We start from the raw sequence: 14,693 nt of genomic DNA on the forward strand, positions 1-14,693 counted from the left end.
AGTTATTCCCAAACCCATAGAGAGGGTCCTCTCGGCATTCATTTGAGCGCACGCTCCCTAACTTCATCCGGTCCACAGTATGCTTGAAGAGTATGTTTACTGAAGAGCCATTGTCTATCAACATTCTCCTTACCTCATTTTCGAAAATATCAAGTGTAACCACCAAAGCTTCATTGTGGTTTGGGTTGACTCCTTCATAATCCTTGCTGCTGAATGAGATCACCATTTCTGGGTATGATTGAATGGAGAATACTTCATCTCCTGAGCCCGGGCTCCAGGGGAGAGTGTGACCTCCATGGGACCACATTCACTACATTCTTTCCTTTTCTTTGTCTGTCTTCTTTCTGGTTTGTATCCCGGGAGATGTACTGATTCAGGTTGCCCTTTTTTACTTGGTCTTCGATGAAATATTTTAGAGAGATACAATTTTCAGTTTTGTGCCCATGAGTCTCATGATAGTCGCATTTTCTGTTGAAGGGCCTGCTCTCTGGGGGGTCTGCATGGGCTTCGGTGGGTAGTAAAATGGCTTCCCTTTGATCTCCTTTAGTATCTCTTCCCGGGTCATGTTCAGTGGTGTCCAATCTGGCTCTTGCCTTGGCTCTCTGGCTTGCCTAGTTGGACCGGGGTCGCTTTTAGATTCTGTCTTAGGTCCGAGCCTCTGAAATATTGGATTGTTTTGCACCAAGTTTGTCTGTTGGGCTTGTTGGCTTTCCTTGAACTTTTTCTCCTGATGGTAACCCCCTTTCGGTCGGTCATCAGAATTCCGAACCCTGGATCCCCCGTTTCGGGTCATTCTCATTGCCTGGAGCACATCTGTTTCCTTAATGAATCTCGCTGCCATAGAGTAAGCAGCTGCTAGGCTCTGAGGTTCCTTGTTGATCAGCTCTACAATATACCTTTCATTGTGTTCCGGATCCAGGTTCCTTCGGAATATGCTCAGTGCCTCCCGCTCATCAAGATTCGAGATTTTGTTGATTGCTTCCTGGAACCTCCGCATATAGGTTGAGAGTGATTCATTGTCATTTGGCGGATGGTTTCCAGGTGACATATGTGCATTTCGTGTGTCTTATTGGCTCTGAATCTTCTGAGGAAGACTCCTCTAAACTCTTTCCAGGAGTGGATGCTTCGTGAGGGGATCCTGCTGAACCAACTTTAAGCCCCCCTTTGAGGGTCAAGGCGAAGAATCCAGACTTTGTCAAGTCATCGTTGTAGTATATCTGGGCAATTTGTTCAAAATAATTCAGGTGTTCTTCCGGATCCCCCAATCCATCGAAAGAATCAAAGTTGTAGCCTCTTAAATTACTTGCTATTATTTTAGTTAGTAAATATATTCTTGTTATTTAAATAAAGAAAAATAAATAATATGAAGATGGGGAAGAAAGTGATATATATCAATAAACAAATGAATGAGAATAACATTGAGGAGGATAGAAAAGCTCCTAGAATTTTAAAAAAAAACTTACGAGTTTCTTGGGGATTATTTTTTTTTAAAATCCTCCTCATAATTTAGCTTAGGAGATTGAATGGAAATGGTATTTGGAGATGCTCTGAGACCCCAACTTTGAGACATGATTATAATTTTCTGAACCAATAGTCTATCTCAAGTTACCCTTAAATATTTATAACTTCAACTTCTTCGAGTTTAGATTTTAATAGATTCTGAAGTATTAATGTGATAAATTAATATCTCGGGCCTCCCCCTTACTCAGCTACCGTAAAATAAATATTTAATAAAAAAATAATCTCGTCAAATAAATAATTTTTTTACAATTCCGACATAATAAAAACAGTATATTTTAAACTTTGACAAATAAATAATCTCGTTTAATGAATAAAATTTTCGAACGTATTCATTTAACTGTACTGTATTCATTTAACTGTACTGTTGTGTTGTCCCATGTCCGTTACAAATACAAGATCCGACATTTATTAAGCCGGCCCGTTTACTCGACCAACTCAACCCGATCCAACCCAGCCTAGCCTTATTCGACCTTCGAACTGACCCGCTTGTCTCAATCTCGGATCCAACCCAATTATATAAAATGGGTCCTCTTTTAGAGTAGAAGCTAACCAACTCTCTACCCACCGAAAATTTTACAAGCCCTAATTTACGATCACATCTCAATTCAATTCAAATCTCATTCTACAAAGCGCGTCTCTTTCAGGTGCGATTTCCTTTTCAATTTCACCTTTTTAATTTAATTATTCTATTATTTTAATTTTAATTACGTTTTTATTTATTTATATTTTTATGTTCTGTTTTTTAAGTGATTGATTTTGTGTTTATTTACAGATTTGATCGTGTAATGTTGATTGAATTAGGTCATTTTTGACCCTGATAATTTGGGGATCTTTTGAATGGACAAGAGTAATAGTAATAAGAGTCGTACCGATATGCTTGCAGCTGGTCGCAAGAAGGTACTCTTTCGTTTCGATTCTTCGTAATTTCGTCGGTTTTTCGGGTTTTTCGATGTTTGAATTTTAGTGAGCTGAAATGGAAATTGTGTGTACTGTTTCGATTAATTAGATTTATGTGAGATCAGCTCACGGTTAAATAAAATAGCATTTTTGAGTTTGAGATAATGTGGTAATATAAGAAGATGTTAATTTGTTTAGTTACGAGATGTAGTGTAGGAATGAATTGAATTGATCGATTAATTTGATTGTACGCAGTGTAGGAATGAATTGAATTGATCGTAATATAAGAAGGTGGTAATTTGTTTAGTTACGAGATGTAGTGGAATAAGAAATAGCATTGTTGTGTTTAAAGTATGACGCGAGTCGTGATTGTAAAAGGTGTGAAGCTGAATTGAATTAATTCTTAATGCGAGAAGGTATTTGTTTGTATATTTACGAGCTGCGGTGAAATATTTAATAGCAGTGTTGTGTTTGAAGTGTTATGGTAGTTATGATTGTACAGTGTAATTATGATTGTACAGTGTAAAGATGAATTGAATTTATTGTAATGTTAGAAGGTGTTTATTTATTTATTTACGAGATGAGGTAAAATGAGAAATAGCGTTGTTGCATTTGAAGTAGGATGATAGTTGTGATTGTACATAGTTTAAGGTGTATAACTGATTATAACCGTTAAGAAAAGTACGTTTTTTTAGCAGTTTGTTAGTTTAGTTATGTTATGTCTGAGTTTGTTTGTAGATTCAAAACTGTTTTTTGGCCGTTTGTGACCTGATATAATGTGGCATATGGGAAAAAGTATGGAAAATATTTTTTTCTTGAAATCACGTACGTTCTTTACTGATGGTGCTGACTACTTAAATTGTTATTATTAATTTATCTGGAAATTTCCGGCTAATTTTTTTGTTTTCATTCAATTTTAGGCTTTTTGGTTATGAGATGCATGTGACAAGTTACAAAAATTAAAAGAAAAGAAGTTTATACGGATGATATGCTTATAATGAACCTATAAAGTTCTACGTCATATAAATCTCATGACATGGTGTAGACAATAGAAGACATTTAAATATAGTTTAGGGTGACATATTGTATTTTTACTGCCAGCTTCAGCAATATCGAAAGAAAAAGGATGGGAAGGGAAGCAAAAAAGGTGGTAAATCTGAACATGATGCAAAAACTGATGCAGAAGCTAAGGCTGCCGATCCTGCCGACGCGAAACCACCGGTTTCTGGAGGTGAAGGATCTGGATCCGTTAATGTCGCGGATGTAAAACCAGCGGTTTCTGGAGATGAAGGATCTGGATCTGATTATGGAAGAGAGCTTGTTAATGCTCCATTTTTGCATTCTACAGAGAGTTCTGTGGCTGCTGATTTTGGTCAGTTAATATCTGGGTCATTACCGGAAGTTGTAAAACTACAAGCAGATGTTGCAGAAGCTGATGAAGTGGACCAGAGATCAAATGTTTGTAACGAGCGGGGAGAATATTCTTCAGTTCAAAATAAAGCTAAAACAAGCTCTGACATAGATACTGATACAGCCAACAAATTATCTTCAGAAATACTGGAAATGGCCGGTTCTGAAGAAAAGCCGGACCGTGTTAGTGTGTCTACGCCTGTTGATTTCTTTGATGCATCTGATTCAGTTAGTGATGACAGAGAAGGTGGCGATGCAATTGAAGTGAAGCCTATGCACGGGGTAGATCAGGTACCAGATATAGGTTGTGCCCGCATTCTCTAATTTATCATTGTCATATAGCTTGCTACCTGATTTCTGCCTCCATCCCTTCCCCTAAAACAAATTCATAGAAGTGCAATTTGTTAACGAAATGCATTGTTTTTTCATTTATGTTTAGTTACATATATAATTGAAATCTAATTTATTGATTGGTAGGGGCAATGCAGGAGGCTGAGTATGCAAGTTCGGAAAATATTGATAAAAGCAGGGTGGTGGAATTTAAAGAAGATGAGTCTGTTGCTATATCAGGGGCTGATGTGTCCAGCTTCCTGCGCAACCCACATGATGTTTCTGCATATGATGGTTCCTTTACTGAGGTTAAGGAACAGAAGGTTGACGAGCATTCAGACTTTTGTAAGCCCTCGACTCTTGAAGCTGATGGTGCAGCTGTAACTGCTGAAGTAATGACAGAAGATATGATGGTAGATTCTTTAAAAGAAGAAAATCCTAAAGCATTGATGTCAGATGATGATTTTGCCAATAAAATGATTTTTTGGACTGATGGAAGTTCTGTAAGCCTCTCACAGCTTTCTCGGGTGGTACACAGGCTTCATGAAGACGAGTTCAGTTTTCTGCTGGCAGCACGAAAACAGGCTAGTAAAGATATTAGTGGTTTTAGTGTTCATGGATCTGGGTTTTCTGATGTTTTAGAGCCACTTAAAGAACAATTGTATCTCACCAATTTCGCAAAAGATGTGTATCGGATAATGCATGGAGATATTGATAGTAAACACTATCAGTTGGTCAACGAATATTCTGTAGCCACTGCATCACTCAGTGAAGCTCGGTTGAAGAATGAAAACCTTGCTCTTGAGCTCCAAAAATGTTTATCAGAATTTCATTTAGCAGATTCTGAGAGGGGAGACCTCCAAAAGGAGTTAGGGTTGGTGAAGGCAGAGTTTGTGAAAATATCTACTAGATCTGATGAACTACAAGATGAGTTGATGATGTCACAGAAGGAGTTGGGAAATGTATTAACTGACTTGGCTGACTGCAGGAATCTGGTGGCAGCATTGCAGATTGAGAATGAAAATATGAGCAGGAATCTGGCTTCGGTAACCGAGGAGAATGCTAACTCAATTAAAAATGTTGCTTTAATAACAAATGAGAAACTGAAGCTCGAGGAGGAAAAAGACTCCCATTTAAACGAATTTAAAAAAGCATCGACGGAGTTGGCTGATTACAAGGCTTTGGCAGAATCTCTTCTGCTCGAAAAGGATAATTTGAAGGGCATCCTTGTTTCATTTACCGAGGAACATAATTTTGCTATCCATGAGACGGAGAAACTGTTCACAGAGTTAATAGAATACAAAGTCATTGCTGAGACCTTACAACAGGAAAAGTTTAACTTAAACAATAGCCTTGCTTTAATAGCCGAAGAGCGGAAGGAGCTCACTGAAGAAAAAGATAAAGCTTTATATGATAAAGAAAAAGCATTAGCAGATATAACTCTGTGCAAAAATTTGATGGCAGGTAAGCAGTTGGAACTTGAAGAGGCTATCAATAACCTAAAAGAAGCAGCTTTGCATCTTGAAGGACTCACAGAAGAAAATTTGTTGCTCACTAGTACTATGGATATATTTAAAGCCACGATAAAAGAATATCAAATGGAGGAACAGGCTAGCCTAGATAGTGTACGTGATTGTAATATGATTTTAAGTTCGATCCTGGTGCAGGAGAGATCCTTATCTGATGCTAGCAATGCTGAATGTTTACCTTTGGCCCCTCTTGAGTTGGATGTGTATGATGACTCGTATGGGTTTGTATCTCTTAGGGGACACCTGTTGCAAGCAGGAAAAGTGCTTCACAAGCTTGAGAAATCTATTGAAGAGATGCATTCACAAACAGATTCTTTGAGAAGGTCCAGTACTAAGGGGGGTGCACCTGCTGTATCTAAATTGATTCAAGCCTTTGAATCAAAGTCTCAAACTGATGATCATGAAGCAGAGGGTGTTCCATTAGCCGAAGAACAGTCACATGCTGATCTGTACACGTCGACCAAAGAACAAACAGGATATCTTAGAATCATATTAAATGAAATAAGCGTGGTTGCTGAGAATGCTGGCGAACTGATTAAGGTGGAGAAAAATGGGAAGGTAGCTGCAGACTTTGCATTCAAGGAACTCAAAGTTCACTATGATGCTTTGCTGGGGCAGAGTTGCGAACTGGGAGAAGCAAAGATTGAACTTTTGGTTCTTTATGAACTTATAAGACAGCATATGTGCAACACTGAAGAAAAGAAAGATGAACTGTTACGTTTTTATGACACCTTAAGGCAGCAAAACAATATTTCCAAAGCAGAGAGCAATGAGCTTGAGAACAAGCTGAGTGCCTATGAATCAATAATCGATGACATGCAAGGGAAGTTCGATGAACTACAACAGAAGTCGCATGAGATGAATTCTTCTTATTGTATTCAGATGGAAATGCTGCACAAGGAAGTGTCTGACAAGACTTTGACACTAGAGCAAAAATGGAGGGATATTGTTTCTTGGCTTGTCAGTGCAGTTGAAAAGCTGAATTCACATATTGAGGCCAGTCCCTCAAATTACTTGACCGACACCAGTGACGAAAATGACATCCGTAGTCATGTTGTTGCCTCATTTGAAGGGGCTACAAGAATGGTAGATAATCTCAGGGAGAAACTTGATGGTGCTCGCTCAGACTATGAATTGACATGCTGTTCCTATAGGGACTTGACTGAAAAATTCAATAATTTGAATGGACATCATGAGTTAGCGACTGGTTTATTGCATAAGATCTTTGCCAGCCTGGGGGAACTTGTCAGTGATTCATCAGAACATGTAGAAGAAAGTGAGGCTGAGATTACAAAATTGGTAGATCCTTTGAATTCAATCATCGAACAATTGAGGAACTTACTGGAAGAAAGATTGTTACTGAAATCCTTGATGAATGAAATCAATTCTGATTTGATTGATAAAACAAACAAGGTCGAGGAACTCAACAGAAGATGCTTTGATGGTGATGCTATTATGAAGCTGGTTAAACAAGTTGAAGATGTGGTTAATCTGAAAGGTCTCGAGATCAACACGGATGAGCCTACGTCGTTTATAGAGTCTTTGATCTATTTACTTGTTCAGAGATACAAAGAAGCAAATGACGTTGCTGTCTCATGTAAAGAGAACTTGGGGGTCACAGAAATGAAATTCAGTGAACTGCATGCACAGGTGGATCATATCATTTTCACATTTGTTCATTGTGATAATGAAAGTGTAATTTACAAGGAAAGTTTGAAGAATGTGATGGAAGATCTGGTTTTGTTGCGGTCTCAGATACTTAAGAAAGTAACTGAACTTGAACAATCAGAGCAGCGGGTATCATCACTTAGAGAAAAACTCAGCATAGCTGTTGCTAAAGGGAAGGGCTTGATAGTTCAGCGTGACAGTCTCAAGCAGTCTCTTGCAGAGAAATCTGGTGAATGGGAAAGATGCTTACAGGAGCTACAGTTGAAAGATGCCCAGCTTATTGAGGTGGAAACAAAACTTAAGGCCTACTCGGAGGCGGGTGAGCGTGTGGAAGCTCTCGAGTCTGAACTCTCCTACATTCGGAACTCAGCTACTGCATTAAGAGAATCTTTTCTTCTAAAAGATTCTGTACTTCATCGAATAGAAGAGATTCTGGAAGACTTAGAGCTTCCAGAACACTTTCATGCTAGAGATATAATTGAAAAGATTGATTGGTTAGCAAGTGCAGTTACTGGAAATTCATTGGCTCCTGCTGAATGGGATCAGAAAAGCGGTGCAGGAGAAGGATCCCACACGGATACCTGGAAAGAAGAGATGCCAATACATTCAAATCAAGAAAACGAATCGACTAGAAAGTATGATGATCTACAAAGTAAGTTTTATGCGTTGGCTGAACAAAATGAGATGCTTGAACAATCGCTGATGGAGCGGAATAATCTTGTTCAGCGATGGGAAGAAATCTTGGATAAGATTAATATGCCCTCCCAATTAAGGTCAATGGAGCCAGAAGATAGGATTGAGTGGTTAGGAGGAGCACTTTCAGAGGCAGTCCACCGGTGTGAATCTCTACAGCAAAAGGTTGATAATGTTGAAACATTTTGTGGATCACTTTCTACCGATCTGGAGGAGTCTCGAAAGAAAACATCCGGCCTTGAGGCCGCTCTTCAATCTGTTACCAACGAAAAAGAGCACCTTTCCACAAGTTTAGAGACTCTTACTCGTGATAATAGTATAGTTTCACAGAAGGCCGATGAGTTTGAATTGGAAAAAAATAAAATGCAGAGTGAAGTAGCCGAGTTAAAAGAAAAGTTGGAAGTTCTGCAGGTGATAGAACAGCGTGATCACCATGTTGAAAGTGAGATAAGAAGATTACAGGATTTTCTCGGTGATGTACTTCAGGAAAATGAGTCAGGAGAGCAGAATTTAGGAATGACTAGTATTGAGGATTTGGAGCAGTTACTTAAAAAGCTTGTACAGAAGTACACGGACCTTTCTGCACAGGAGGTTAAATCAGCGGTTAATATTGGCGAACATATATCTGGGACAGATAGTGTAACTCTTGGTGAAAGGACACGTTCAGCATATGCTGAGGACCAGAAAGTAGTCAGCTTGAGCAAACAGCTGGAGGAAGTTACAGGAGAGCTGGAACGTGTAAAGGACGATGTAGTATTTTATACGGAAAAAAACAAAACTCTGACTCATGAACTTGAAAGATTAGAAGCAGAGAGAGTAGAACTTCAGGAGCTGCTTAAGCAGGAGGAGCAGAAAACAGCTTCAGTTAAAGAGAAGTTGAATATGGCAGTTCGGAAAGGGAAGTCGCTGGTGCAACAACGTGACAGTATGAGGCGAACGATTGATGAGCTTACAGTTGAGACAGAGCGCCTGAGATCCGAGCTTATCACTAGGGAAGCTGCTCTTTCAGAATATAAGCAGAAGATTATTAACTGCCAGGAGATGATAGAAGGTGCAGAGTCTAAGAGTCTGATCTTGGAAAATCAATTGGCCGAGACTGAGCATGATCGGAAGGACAAAATACATACTCTCAATGCAATTTGCAGTTCCTTGGATGAAATTGATATTTCCTCAGGGTATAACGCTGTTGATCCACTTAATAAGATTGTACAAATTGGTAAAATATGCCATAGTCTACAAGCAGCTGTCACTTCCTCTGAGCATGAAGCAAACAAATCCAAGCGAGCTGCTGAGTTGCTTCTTGCTGAACTCAATGAGGTTCAAGAAAGAAATGATGGCCTCCAAGAAGAGCTGGTGAAAGTCGCCAATGAAGTTTCTAAACTGGCTATGGAGAAGAATCTGGCTGAAGCCGCCAAGCACGAAGCTCTTCTACAATTTGAAAACTTAAATGCTCTCCTCTTGGAGAAGAGGAATGACCAGATTTCTGAGTTCTCAGCATTAGCACCTTCTGTCTATCAACTAAGGAGCAGTTTCTCTGATTTTATTAAACTATTAGACGATGCTTTCTTCAAAGACTTGGAATTGGTGCATAACCTGGTAACCACTTCAAAGTCATCCCTGAAATCATCTGACGCTGCTGGCATTGGTCAAACTATTTCAGGGAAAGAGGTAAATCAATTGTTAAATTTTGCTTATGACTAAATTTGGTTATTTCCCCCTCTATACTTTACTTTAGTGTCTGTGTAAGTTCGAATGGATGAAGACATCATGTGTAAGTTCTTGTGCAAATGACATCTTTCATAAGAAGTTCTTAATAAAGATGCATAGATTTTAGGATCATTATCTATTGGTATCCTATCTGGTCTAGTTTGGGACTGGAGAAGTATTGTTTAAAGCAATGGGATATTACATATTACAATATATAACATATGAAAAGAAACTTTGGGGGAAATTCGTAAATCTAAAAATTATTCAATTAGAAAGACTAAATTTAAGTACTACAAATTTATTACTAAGATACTTATGGAGAAAAGGCTTAATTGTCATGTTAGGGAAAGGCAGTGGCCTTGTAATTGAACATTCTTGTAAGTAGAAACTGTTCCTTCTGTTGGAGAAATTTTAGTTACCACAAAAATTTCTTAATAAAGCTACATATCTTACAATCTGATATGCGACCTACATTTTTTTGTCATCTTATTTTTTCTTACATTAGGATTATTTAAATATATGATAGATTATATGCAGGCCCTAAATTGATTGTTGCACACCTGAGTGTGTTATTTGACCTTTATATACTTGCTTCTTTGTCTTTTTTCCTTTAAACCTTTATCAACTAACTTATCTCTTCCTGCCCCCTTTTTTAAGGTGTCTTCTGTCCATGATGAATTTCTTTCTGCCAGTTATGTCCCAGAAAGGAAGCAAGATCAATTTAATAATAGTACTCAGAGTGAAATTTGTGAATTTATTGAATGCAACCTGCAAGAGCTTTTGGTAGAGATTAGTGGTGTTAAAGCGAAGCTAAACAAACACACATCTGTACTACATACAGAAGCTAAAATTCTATCAGAAACCGTGGGAAGTATGCATAAAGAAATGACTACACAGTATGAATTTTGTGAGTCAGCCAAGAGAGAGATGTTTCGCCTAGAGTCCATTGAGAAACAGAAAGATACAGAAATCATGGTATTACGCAGGGATATTTCAATGCTCTATGAGGCCTGCAAGAGTTCAGCTGCAGAATTAAGAAATTGGAAATCCCAGAAGGTTGAGAAGGGTTTGGTTGTTCAAGACCAAGGATTTAACTATGACTCGACAACAGCTGTTACCGAAGGAGATCTTTTTGGACAGACTAACTCAATGTCTGGAGGTTTTGTTAGCACAGTGGCAGATGAATTATTATTGGCTATTAAAGAAATTGTCAGTGCTCAAAATGAAAATGTAGAGGTTAGTCAAATGGAATTAAAGGCTGAGATCGCAAATTTGCAAACAGAACTCCAGGAGAAGAACATTGAAAAAGACAAAATTTGTTTTGAACTGGTCAATCAGATCAAAGAAGCTGAATCTACAGCAATGCGTTACTCGCAAGAGCTTCAGTCTGCCAACGACCATAAACATGATTTAGAGAGAAGGATGGATGTATTGGAGAGGGAGCGTAGCTCATTACAGAAGACGGTGGAGGAGGAACGTAACAGGTTTCAGCAGAAAGTGGATGAACTAAAAGATAGGGAAGCTGCCTATATTGACATGCAAGATAGAATCAGATCACTGACAGATGTCTTAGCTGCAAAGGAACAAGGTCAGTTGCATTAACTTTTTATTTTACTTTCATTCACATGTTTGAAATATGTCGATTTCATAAGCTTCAAAGTTAACCCAATATTTCCTCTTTGCAGAGGCTGAAGCTATAATGCAAGCACTTGATGAGGAGGAGGCTGAGATGGAAGTCCTGAGAAACAAGAATGAGGAATTGGAAACTGTTCTGAATAAAAAAAATATAGACTTGTTGAATGCTGAAGCTTCCCTTGGAAAGACTTCAAAAAAGCTTTCTGCGACTGTTCGCAAATTTGATGAACTTCATCATCTGTCAGAAAACCTCCTCTCTGAGATTGAAAAGCTACAATCTCAGCTGCATGATCGGGATTCGGAGGTCTCGTTTCTAAGGCAGGAGGTCACACGATGTACTAATGATGCTATAGCTGCATCACAGATGAGCAAAAATAGAAACTCGGATGAAATGCATGACTTGTTATCATGGCTAGATTCAGTTGCGTCTCAGGTGCTGGTACACAATAGACACTCTGACGATAAGGAAAGAAATCAGGATCATGAATATAAAGAGAGACTTCAGAAGCAGATCATGGCCATTATAACCGACCTGGAGGATCAACGAGCTGTAATGCAAAGCAAAGATAACTTGTTGCGCTTGGAAAGGAGTAGAGTAGAAGATCTAATACGCAAAGGGGAATCTCTTGAGAAAGTTTTGCAGGAAAAGGAAGCTGAATTAACTATTATTCGAGATGTGGAAAATTCTGGACAGGGAACAAGTATGGCTTCTGAAACTACAGAAGCTGAATCTGTGGTAAGTTTTAATTCTTATAAGCTACACTTTGTTGTTTTAAGGCATCATGTGTATTTGATTGATCTTGTCACCATTGCTATGAAGGACTAAATTATTATCTAATACTATAATATTAGTTACTCGCATTTTTGGCAAATTATAACTTGTTCTGGGTCTAATGTATTGTAAACAGTTACTTTGATAAAGGGAGGAGTCCTTGATATCTTTGCTAAGAAGAGATATGATCAGGGATTTATAAATTTATGCCAAGCTAATAAGAGAGATTATAGTAAGTAGCCAATATAACATTAACTGTGGTTGGAGACTTGGAGAAGGAGGGGTGTGTGTCTAAACCTTATTCTTTCATTTCCAAATTGAGATTATTAAGTGGGTTGGGATCCTTTTCAACTAGCAAAATTGTGAATTGAATAAAATATTCTTTGAGTAAGCAAACAATTGGATACAAGTTGTTGGAATAACTATTCAGACCTTTAAAGTGTGTCAGTTATACATTGCCTACTTCCGTTGGGGGTTACTGCTCTGTTTGAGGACAACTAATGCTTCTTTCTATGTGATAGTGTATTTTATCTTTGGATTTTATATTACTATCAAAAGTCTGCATACTTATTGAGTCAAAATGCAGACAAACAAATGGCCAGTACCGGGGTCATCAAGCGTTTCCCAATTTCGTAGCTTGCGCAAAGGCAATAATGACCAAGTTGCAATCTCTGTAGATATGGAGCCTGGTAGTGGTCACGATTTAGAGAATGAAGATGATGATAAAGGTTATTTTTCTATTCAGTGATATACTTTCATATGTATTTTTTTAAAATTATTTTTGAAATCTCATGTCTATCTTGTGAATTCTCTACCTTTTGATATGAATAAGATAAGACATACTGATTACTGAGACAATTTTGCTGTTCTTTTAACTCAGCTCATGGTTTCAAGTCCCTCACTACATCCAAGGTTGTCCCGAGATTTACAAGACCGGTTACTGATTTGGTTGATGGCTTATGGTATGGTTTAGTAGTTTATTTACTAATTATATTCCTTTATACTTGTAAAAGTTTTGACACTGCTTATATTAACAAAATGCAAGGGTTTCTTGTGACCGGGCGTTAATGCGGCAGCCTGCTCTACGTCTAGGTGTTATAATGTACTGGTTCATATTGCATGCTCTAGTTGCAACTTTTGCAATTTGAGATGTAGTGGATGCTCTTCTTGCGACTTTTGTAGTTGAAGCAGCAAGCCTCCTGGTTAGTTATGGAAATACTTTAATATAGTTATGGAAATTGCAATTTAACGGTTTACTATCATGTTTACCCCCTTTTTTACTGTACATCTTCCATCTTCATTTGTACAAGTTCCTACATTATTAATGCTATATATTTGCTTGTTTTTATACCCTTGTCAATATTTACTCGTTTGGTGAGGCTTCAGTGATCTTATATTATAAGGTGTACAATTGTAATTAGCTTAAGCTAGTAGGTTTTCTAAAGTAAGTTCAAACTAGCATGACAGCCCGTGCCGCATTATATTTCACTTATCAGTAGTAGTAGAGTCAGTCATATCTTCCAGTCAATCTGCTCCATTCTGGTTCTTAGTTAGGATTGTTAGTATTTTTTTTTCTGCAGGTGCCATGTTTATTATCTATTTTATTTCTGCAGGTGCCATGACGACGTTGTGTTGTGGGATGCTGCTTTAACGTGTTCCAAGTATTTCATTGTTGACAGGAATTATATTTATACAAAGTAAATCAGCCAGGTCATTGTGGTTCCCTTTTTTTTAGTGTTCCCTTTTAGCCTGGTTGCAACTATATAAGCAAAACATTTCAAATAGGAAGTAAAGATTGAAAATATTCTAGGTAAACCATTTTTTACAGATCTTCATGGGTAGATGATTTGTTGTACTTGGAAGAATGTAGTGTTGATACAGTTTTGTAGTTGGGCTATACACGGGTTTGACTCCTGGATTATAGTCAATATAATATGCAAGGAACTTATTCATTTGACCTGTGATTTACAGAATTTGTATAAGAGTCTTCTTACATTTGGCATTTTTGTTCAATATGTGAGCTATATGGTACAGTTGGCGACTTGGCGTCATTGTCAAGTGTCTGACTGCAATCTGTTAGTTTACGGGTTGGAACTCTTGTAATCAGGTTCAGATAGTCTCTACACTTGAGCTTGCTTACTTTCTGTTAAATTACAAGTTCAAACTTCAAAGTGTTAAAACTTAAGAAATCCTTTGAAGGAATAGAATGATGGTGCAGAATGTGGTATCTTCTCATACTCTCTTGATGTAGAGTTGGGTGCACTGAAATCTGAATAAGACTTTTAGAATAATGTCTTGAAACTTGAAAGCAAGCTTCAAGCCACACCCTCTCAAAAATTTAGCAACAAGTGACAGATTTCATTTTTTTTTTTGGAAAACAAGTGACATAAGTCCAACAATCCTACTAAATATCTTATAAATATAATAAAATATAATGTTTTGGTGATTTAAAATATGATTTTTGCATATTAACTCTAACAATATTTCTTATTATTAGTATAATATTATATTTGAATTACAATTGGAGGGAA

The 14,693-nt window shown here is 37.7% G+C and overlaps 1 protein-coding gene across 3 annotated transcripts; it reads left to right on the plus strand.

Moving 5' to 3' along the window:
* Nucleotides 1–2,033: 2,033 nt before the first annotated feature.
* LOC141683121 (uncharacterized) lies at nt 2,034–14,124 on the plus strand. 3 transcript variants are annotated; one of them, XM_074487813.1, is made up of 10 exons: nt 2,034–2,165; nt 2,294–2,418; nt 3,520–4,132; nt 4,306–9,716; nt 10,413–11,343; nt 11,441–12,126; nt 12,749–12,890; nt 13,043–13,124; nt 13,208–13,364; nt 13,776–14,124. In XM_074487813.1, the coding sequence occupies exons 2-9, from the start codon at nt 2,359–2,361 to the stop codon at nt 13,308–13,310; spliced, it is 8,028 nt and encodes a 2,675-aa protein (XP_074343914.1). In that variant the 5' UTR covers nt 2,034–2,165; nt 2,294–2,358; the 3' UTR covers nt 13,311–13,364; nt 13,776–14,124. The 3 variants fall into 3 exon arrangements, with proteins under 3 accessions (XP_074343914.1, XP_074343915.1, XP_074343916.1); XM_074487814.1 differs by having other exon boundaries at nt 3,520–4,119; nt 4,317–9,716; XM_074487815.1 differs by lacking the exons at nt 2,034–2,165; nt 2,294–2,418 and having other exon boundaries at nt 3,980–4,119.
* The last annotated feature ends 569 nt before the right edge of the window (nt 14,125–14,693 follow it).

This window comes from Apium graveolens, chromosome 9 (assembly GCF_009905375.1).
Source record: "Apium graveolens cultivar Ventura chromosome 9, ASM990537v1, whole genome shotgun sequence".
Classification (NCBI taxonomy): domain Eukaryota; kingdom Viridiplantae; phylum Streptophyta; class Magnoliopsida; order Apiales; family Apiaceae; genus Apium; species Apium graveolens.

Excerpts from the sequence above, each read along its gene's own strand:
- LOC141683121 (XM_074487813.1), top strand. The coding sequence starts at position 2,359 with ATGGACAAGAGTAATAGTAATAAGAGTCGTACCGATATGCTTGCAGCT. Across the intron at positions 12,127-12,748 it reads CTACAGAAGCTGAATCTGTG|ACAAACAAATGGCCAGTACC; the intron begins GTAAGTTTTAAT and ends GTCAAAATGCAG. Across the intron at positions 12,891-13,042 it reads GAATGAAGATGATGATAAAG|CTCATGGTTTCAAGTCCCTC; the intron begins GTTATTTTTCTA and ends CTTTTAACTCAG.